This window comes from Myotis daubentonii, chromosome 9 (genome assembly GCF_963259705.1).
Source record: "Myotis daubentonii chromosome 9, mMyoDau2.1, whole genome shotgun sequence".
Classification (NCBI taxonomy): Eukaryota; Metazoa; Chordata; class Mammalia; order Chiroptera; family Vespertilionidae; genus Myotis; species Myotis daubentonii.
This window is the reverse complement of record NC_081848.1, coordinates 79,357,680-79,365,821: the sequence shown is the minus strand read 5'-3', so window position 1 is coordinate 79,365,821 and position 8,142 is coordinate 79,357,680. Positions and strand designations below refer to the sequence as shown.

Here is an 8,142-nt window from a genome sequence, read left to right as displayed (position 1 = left end):
GTTATATTTAGACCTGCCCAAGGGCACAGCTGGTTCTGGATCCAGAGTTTGAACTGGGGCCTTCGGGTTCCAGAGCTAGTGCCATGGCCCTCCCAGCCCCTCCTGTCCCCTGAGGGTCCAGGCAGAGCTCCATGGTCAGGTGGGGACAGAGCCAGGGAGATGGGGGAGGTCAGTGCCTGCTGGTTGAACGAGTCAAAGGCGGGGTCTGCCACCCCAGGGCCTTTCTCGCTCAGCCCGCCCGGAAGCTGTTGGGAAGACCAGCATGTCTGCCTCAGTCTCTGTATCATAACGAATGTAGAGGGCATTTAGTTAAAAAATAAAACCTCAAGCCCACTCCAATCGCAGCCCGTGCAGCTCCTGCCTCTCTCCATCAGCTACTTCTGTTACTCTGTGCTCTGCCCTCCTGGGCGCCCTCACCTGTGCGAACAGGTGGGGGCTGCCGCGGTGGCTGCCGTCGCGGGAAAGCGCACAGACCTTGTTCCGGGAACCCCTGGCTCACAGCCCCCAAACTGCCTCCCCGTGGGCCTCGGACAACACCCCTCCCCACGCCCCGCCCCCGGGCCTCAGTTTACCCATCGGTAAAGGCCCGGTCTGTGCAACCCTACAGGTGACACACCTGCTTCCGGGACTTGATGGGCCCCCGGCCCCCACGGGGTGGGAGCCCGGAGTCCAACCCGCGCCCGGTGGAGCCCCGGCGACTCCAGAGGAGGCGGGGGGCGCGGGGAGGCCCGCGGGGCCGGCGCGCAGCGGCAGCCTCGCCGCAGGCCGGCTCCGGGGGGCGCCCGCGGGAGGGCGCGGCCAGCGCGGGGGGCGCGGGCGGGCGGCGGCGGCAGCGGCGGGGGGCGGAGACGCGGCGCGGCTTCCGCTCCCGCTCCTCCTCCCTCCTCCCCCGTCGTCCTGGTCCGCGGCGCCCGAGGGGGAGGCGGCAGGCGCCGGGAGCCGCGCGAGGAGCTGCCGCGCCGCGCCATGGAGCCTGAGTGAGCGCGGCGCGGGCCCGCCGGCCCCGGACAACATGGAGGCGGCGCCGCCCCGGCCGCCGCCGCCGCCACCGCTGCTGCTGCTCGCGCTGTGCTGCAGCCTGGCCCCCGCCGCGGGTAGGTGGGCGCGGGCCGCGGGGACAATGGCCCGGGAGCCCAGGCGTCTCGGGCGGCCCACGGCCAAGTGCGCGGCGCGCGGTAGCGACTTTGCAAGTTGGGGACGAGTTGGGGCGCGCGCCGCGGGTCCCCGCCGCCCCCCGTCGGCCCCCGCCGTCCGGGTGCCGCGCGCGGCCCTTTGTCTCCACCGTCCGGGCCCCTCCGGGGACGCAGGGCCCGGTCCGGAGCGTCCTGGGGCGGCGAGCGGGGCGCGCGGGCGGCGCCGTCCCTGCCAGGTGCGGCGCGGGCGGGCCCTCACCTGCCCGGGCCCCGGCGCGCTCGGCAGTGCGCCCGCGTGGAGCCGGCGGGCGAGGCCGCGCTGGGACCCGGGGACCCCGGCCCCGCGGGCAGGCGCCGAGCGAGGACTTTCGGCCCGAGACGGGCCTGGCCGCCCTGCGCCGGGAACTCTGGCGAGCCTGCTTCCGATGGCCGCGCGGCCGGCCTGCGAGCTCCGAGAACTGATTTAAGTTGCAGAGAAAGTTCTGAGATCCGCGCGGGCGGCCTGGCCTGTGGCGCTGGCTTTTCATCGGTGTGGCTGTCGGTTTTCTAACCGACTGACACCTGCCAGGTGCCGCAAGGACCCGTCTGGCCACGGGGGCCCCAAACGGTGGCCTCCGAGGGGCCGGCTGCGTGGGGCCGCCGCGGAGGACGGGGTTCCAGGGCGCGGCGTGGCGGGGCCGCGAGCTCGAGCGTCGGTTGTGCACACCCGTGGGGAGACCGAGGGCTGGGAATGTTCTGCAACTTTTGGTGTGTCCCAAGGGGTGGAGTTGAGGTCAGGAGGGCTTAGGAAACCTAAGCGCCTGTGAAACGCTACACATGTTCTTTTAATTTGGAGATTGCCATGTGGTTTTTGAAGCAAGTCTCTCGCTACCTAAATCATTATCCTCAGACGTGAGTGTTGTTTGTCTGGAGTGTGGCAGGGCCGGTGGACATGGCCAGGGAGGCCGTGCTATGGGGGCTGCTGTTTTGCTGGTGGCGGGTTTTTTTTTTTGGGGGGGGGACACCTTGGGTTCCTTTGTCTGGGCCTCTTTAAGGCAAACAGCTGTCTCCCTGAATATTTCCAGGGTGGACATTGCAGGGAGGTGTCCTGGCCTGGCTCTGTGGTCACGTTCCCAGTGCTGCGGCCCCCTACATTAAGGTTTGGGGGGACCGAGAAGCATGGTTTCCTCAAGTCCTCCTGCCCCCCCCCAGTCCAAGCCTAGAGACTGTTGGCGGTTTCACCCCAACTTGGTCTCTCTCAGGAGTGTTTTTACATTTCTCGGCCGTGTCCGATCCTAGCAAAACAAGGTGACGACCAAACAATGACAGTATCTGGGGAGTTGAGGCCAACGTGCTCCTTTTCTTTCCGGAAATGCCTGGATCACGGAGGCAAACGGATTTTTTTGGGGAAGATGTTTGTTTTAAAGGTGGGGTTTCTCAGCCGGCTCTGTTGCTTTGCACTTCGTTGCAGTTTTGGATTTCCTGTAGCTTTTGGGGTGACGTTGCCAGAGGCGAATGCCTGCCGTTGTGCAGTTCAAGCCCCCAAGGAGAAGAATCCCATCTGTGGAGCTCAGTTGTATGTGAGGCAGAAATAGAGTTGATTATTTTACCATTAGGAAGTATATGAGCCTGAGGTTCTCAGAGCACGGCCGGCGGGGTGACCCAGGCCTAAAATGGAAGGACCAGGCGGCATTTGCAGAAGCGCTGGGGCTGCTCTCGATGGGCTATGTCCCTGATTCCTGGGCTCGATTTATGCCTCCGTCCAGACTGAAGCCAGTAAGTTGGTAGCTAATTATTTTTCCTGATTGCTTCCTGTTGCAATTTGAAGCTCGGAGCCCAGTGAAGTGCCTTTGTTCTCGAGGTTCCCTTGCTGGGAACGGCCCAAGGCGGCTCCCCTTTGGCCCCACAGCACTCACTCCAGGCCCCGCCTGTCCAGGATCCCCCAGGGAGTTACTGCAGATGGCCAGGGCCTGGCCACTGGGGGGGCCCCCCGGCGAGTGGGTGTTAACTAGATGGTGTGTGGAGTCCACTGAGACAATCTTCCCAGCAAACGTCCTTTCCAGAGCAGGGCCCGCGTGCCTGTAACCCTCCCGTTTGGATCCAAGAATGTACCCAGTCCATCCATATGGTCCAACACTTGCTGTGGAGATCCTGTCCTATTTGGAACCCGTCTAATTTCAGCCGCACTGTCTCACTGCTCAGGCATGTAGCCGAGTTTGCACACTGGCTGGGGAGGGGGGTACAGTCAGGTGAGGACTCAGCATGCAGGACTCGTGCTGGCCGCGGCGGCTCGCCAGGGCTGAGCAGGGGCCTGGCGTCAGACCCACCTGGTGTATGTGCTCAGCAGCTGGTTGACTTCGGACGACTTATTTAGCTTCTGTGTGTTCAGTGTCTTCATCTGGTCCCCCCCCCCCCCCCCCCCATGCTGGGCGTTTGGGAGCATTACATGCCATATGTGAAACTCGCAGCGCCATCCCTGCCCCACATGAGGGACTGGTGGTGGCAGAGCCGCAGGCAGTGCCTGTTGTGTAACAGGGGCCTTGATCTTGCCTGGAAGGTTTAGAAGTTGTTGTTATACACTCTGGATGTGTCTTCTGTGTGTGACCTTGGATATCTTGTCCGCTGTCTGACTTGTTTATCGCTGACATCAAGTGGGGTGCCTTGGAGTGGTTAATAGGAAGGGCATGGACCCTGAGTGGTCCAGAGTCTTGCTAATTGCTTTTGGGGGGTTGAGGGAGAGCTTTGTGGGACTCGGTTTTGTCTTCTGTAAAATGGGCATAATGATACTTCCTACCACGGATTCAGTGGAACAGCAGCCGGGCATTGGATCAGCTTCTGCTGTGGTTGGTGTTACTCTTGGGCATTTGTGTGAAGTGTTGGGATAGAATAGGATAGAAAGGCGGTGAGGCCCAGTCTTTGCTGCCGGCTGTTCCTGACTGTGGAGCTAGGAGAGACCTGGGCCTGGGGCCTCACCCTCACGGACCAGAGGTTCTCCATTGAGAGAGGCTGGATCCCACTGCAGAGTCTGGATGTGTGCCAGAAGGCGATGGAAGCTTCCGGAAGGCTTTGGTCAGGGGGGAATAGGAAACACAGGCTGGAGTCAGATCTGTTTTAGGTGAAAGGTGCTGAATTGATCTTTTTTTTTTTTTTTCAAGTTGAGATGAAGTACACATAAAAGTAATTTTTTTAAAGTGCACAATTTGGAGGCATCCTAATATATAAAAAGCCAGGGGCCATCACGACTGAAACAACCGGACTGACAACCGAAGAGCAGGCTTCTTGCGGCCACAAGGCCGGCAAGGGGGTTGGTGAGGGACGACCAAACAACTGAACAGCAGGCTGCGTGGGGTGACCAGGCCAGCGGGGGCAGGGGCAGTTGGGGGCAACCAGGCCGGCGGGGTGTGTGTGGCAGTTGGGGGCGACCAGGCCAGCAGCGGGGGGCAGTTGGGGGTGACCAGGTTGGCAGGAGGGGCAGTTAGGGGTGATTAGGCAGGCAGGCAGATGAGCAGTTAGCAGCCAGCCATCTCGGATTGTGAGAGGGATGGCCAACTGCCAGTTTAGGCTGACATCCTGGGGATCAGGCCTAAACTGGCAGTTGGACATCCCATGAGGGGTCCCGGAATGGAGAGGGTGCAGGCCAGGGTGAGGGAACCCGCCCCCCCCCCCCGCCCCCCCGCACGAATTTTGTGCTCTGGGCCTCTAGTTTAGTATAATTACAATGTTGTATGATTAACCACCATTTCTATCAAGTCACAAAACATTTCAGCACCTTGAAATAAGCCTCGGTACCATCAGACAGCACCTCCTCATTCCCTCGGCAGCCGCCAGTCCGCTTTCTGTCTCCGTGGAGTTGCCTGCCCTGGACTTTTCATGTCCATGGGATCGTATGGTGTGGTCTTTCTTGCCAGCTTTTCCTCTTTGGTGTCAGGGTTTCGAGGTCCGGCCACATGGTAGCATATGTCAGCGCCTCATTCCTTTTCACGGCCAAGTGACCTCCCATTGTGTGGGCAGAGCACATCTTGCTGTCCCTCGCCCGCCGGCAGGTTGATCTTGTTGGGTGTGGGCTGGGGGCCGTGGTGTGCGCTGGACGCCCTGGTGTCCCCCTGGGGCTGGGACGGCGAAAGCTGTTTTAAGCTGGGCCAGGACCTGGGCAGATTAGCCCTTAGATCCTCCTGCCTTGATTCAGAGACGTGACAGCTGATGGTGAAGGGAGCCGAGGGGACAAGCTGAGGGCCGGTGCTGGCCTCCAGGGAGGGTCTCTGGTCAGTGAGACAGGAGCCCTGGGAGAAACTGGGCCACTAATGCTCTCAAAATGGGAGGCTCTGATGGGAGCGAGGGGCTCTGTCCACCCTCACCTCGGGGCCTGTTGACACGTGGGCTCAGACGGTGGTGTTGTGTCTGCGGGAGACGGGTCCCGTGGGGCGTCCTGGGGACCGCGCAGTCCCAGTGCTGACACGCGGAGGCAGCTGCTTCGCACGGGGAGCGGCCCAGGGTCCCGCCTCCGGGCCTGGCTGCTCGCTGCTTTCCCTTCAGTTTTAGAAAGTCCTTTGCTCGCTGTCAGCTTTGGTTCCCTCACTTGCAAAGTGGGGACCCTGGCTCTGCCTTGCAGGGCCCTGGCGGGGTTCAGGGAGCCAGTGTCAGGAGGTAGCGGGAAGCTGTTCCCTCAAGACAGGCCACTCGGGGAAGGATTTGAGAGCCCTGCCCAGGCCTCCGGATTTCCTTTCAGAGGTGCCCCAGGAGTCCAGGCCCTAACACCCTTGCCCAGCTAGGGGCCCGGAGGTAGTGAAAGATGATGGGGGTCTGTTTCTGCTGCCGGTTTGCCCCTGAGGGGTGGCTGGCAGCTGGGAGCAGACCTGGCTGTTGGTCCTTGCCCTGGTAAGTGGGGGACTCTGTGCCCCTAAGCTAAGTGGGGTGTGTGCCAACCAGGGCACATCCTTGCCCACATCGGTTCTGCCTGGACTTGAGCCTGAAGCAGCACCATTATCTATGCAGCCCCCCAGGCCGGCCTTTGGTTTCCGATTTGTCCCAGATGGACTGTCGCTTGGTCGGGGACTTAGCTCTCTGCTGGCACCCACGGGCTCGCCCTGCCCAGTGAGCGTGGGCCTCAAGCTCAGAAAGCACCGGCAGCTCCGCGGCCCTGGAACCTCAGGTTGTGATCAGTCTGTGCCCAGATCCTGAGTCCTCTGTCCCTCTGTCCTCTCTTGCCTGGACCCGCTGGGAGGTTGCTGTGGTGACATCACTTTCCCGTGTCTCTGAATTAGCCTGTTCTAGGTACCACACATTAGTGGGGTCACACGCTGTTTGTCCTTTCGTGTCCGGCTTATTTCTTTGGGTGATGCTGTCGAGGTTCATCCAAGCTGTAGCATGTGTGGGAACGCCATTCCTCCTTATGTCTGAAGGATATTCCATCGTATGGGTAGAGCGTATGTTGCGTATCCATTCATTTGTCGATGGACACTTGAGGAGTCGGTTTCCACCTTTGGCGATTGGGAATAAGGCTGCTGTGAACGTGGGTGTGCAAGGTGTGTTTGAGTCCCTGCTTGCACTGTCGGACATGCTGGACCGTATGGTAATCCTGTGTCTAATATTTTGAGGAACCATCAAACTGGCCTCCACAGCAGCCGCACTGTTTTACATTCCCACCAGCAAGGCCCAAGAGTTCCCAGCTCCTCCATGTCCCGACCAACACTTAATGGCCCCTTTTTTTGCTTCAAGCCATCCTAGCAGGCGTGAAATGGTACCTCATGGTGGTTTCATTTTCCTGGTGAGTAATGACGCTGCACATCTTTCCATGTGCTTGTTTGTCATTGTCTTTTATGAAAATATATTTATATGTTTAAATGCAAGACCAGCCGGTGTGGCTCAGTGGTTGAACATTGACCCAGGTACCAAGTGGTCACTGGTTCCGTCCCGGGCAGGGCACATGCTCAGGTTGCAGGCTCAATCCCCAGTAGGGGGCGTACAGGAGACAGGCGATCGATGTTCCTTTCACATTGATGTTTCTATCTCCCTCTCCCTTTCTCTTTCTCAAATCAATGCAAACGTATTAAAAAAAATAAATATAAGGCATACATGAGTACATATAAACAGCTTAAACATTTACCATGGCACCTCTTTCTGCAAAGGTGAGTGTCCTTTTTTATTGCCTGTTTTAATTCTCTTCTCAGGGATGACCAGACCTTTAACACATATGTTAACATGTTACGTTGTTTTGGACTCACATTTTTATCTAAATCCATTCACTCTCTACCTGTCATTTCATAGCTTTCCTTTTTTACTTACATATTGTAAAAATTTTCTGTTTCTTCTAGATCTTCATTCTTTTTTTTTTTTTTTTCCCCTAGGGAGTGAAAGGGATTGAGAGGAAGAGGGAGAGAGAGAGAGGGAGAGAGAGAGAGAGAGAGAGAGAGAGAGAGAGAGAGAAACCGAGAAACATTGACGTGAGAGAGACACATTGATTGGTTGCCTCCCGCATGCGCCCCTGACTGGGGCCTGGGAATTGAACCTACAACTGAGGAGCTTTTAACCTGGAATTGAACCTACAATCCTACCTTCTGTGGGGTGATGCTCTAACCACTGAGCAGATCCAGCCAGGGCTAGAACTTCATTCTTTTTAAAGGCCAGGAGCTATTTCATAGCGAGGGCATACCCCATGTCACCGCTTTTACCCAGAAGAGCGCTTCAGTTCTTGCAGGCTCTGTGGCTATTGCAAGGCGTGCCACAGGGAACACCACCACACACTTATGTCTGTGCACGTGGGCCCAGTATTTCTGTGGGATACATTCCTTGTCAAAGCGTAGATCCATTCATTAGTTTGTGAAGATGCTGACAGGTGCCTCCAAAAGGCCATGCTGAGCCACACTGGCTGGGTTATATATATTTTTCCCAGTTCTTTTCTTCCGGTCTGTAGCTAGTCCATCCTTGTTTTGGGTGGTTTATTATCATAAAGACATGAAAAAGTGTTATGTTATAAAAAACTCTTATTCTTGCCCTGCCAGTGTTGCTCAGTGGTTGAGCGTCGACCTATGAA

The 8,142-nt window shown here is 58.3% G+C and overlaps 1 protein-coding gene across 2 annotated transcripts in view; it reads left to right on the top strand.

The window, feature by feature from the left end:
* Positions 1–887: 887 nt before the first annotated feature.
* Positions 888–8,142, top strand: part of LRP5 (LDL receptor related protein 5) — a 74,366-nt gene continuing 67,111 nt past the window's right edge. For both annotated transcript variants that reach the window (XM_059709849.1, XM_059709850.1), the window contains exon 1: positions 888–1,094. In XM_059709849.1, coding sequence (XP_059565832.1) covers positions 1,013–1,094 — 82 coding nt within the window. In that variant the 5' untranslated portion in view covers positions 888–1,012. The remainder of the gene's footprint in view (positions 1,095–8,142) is intronic.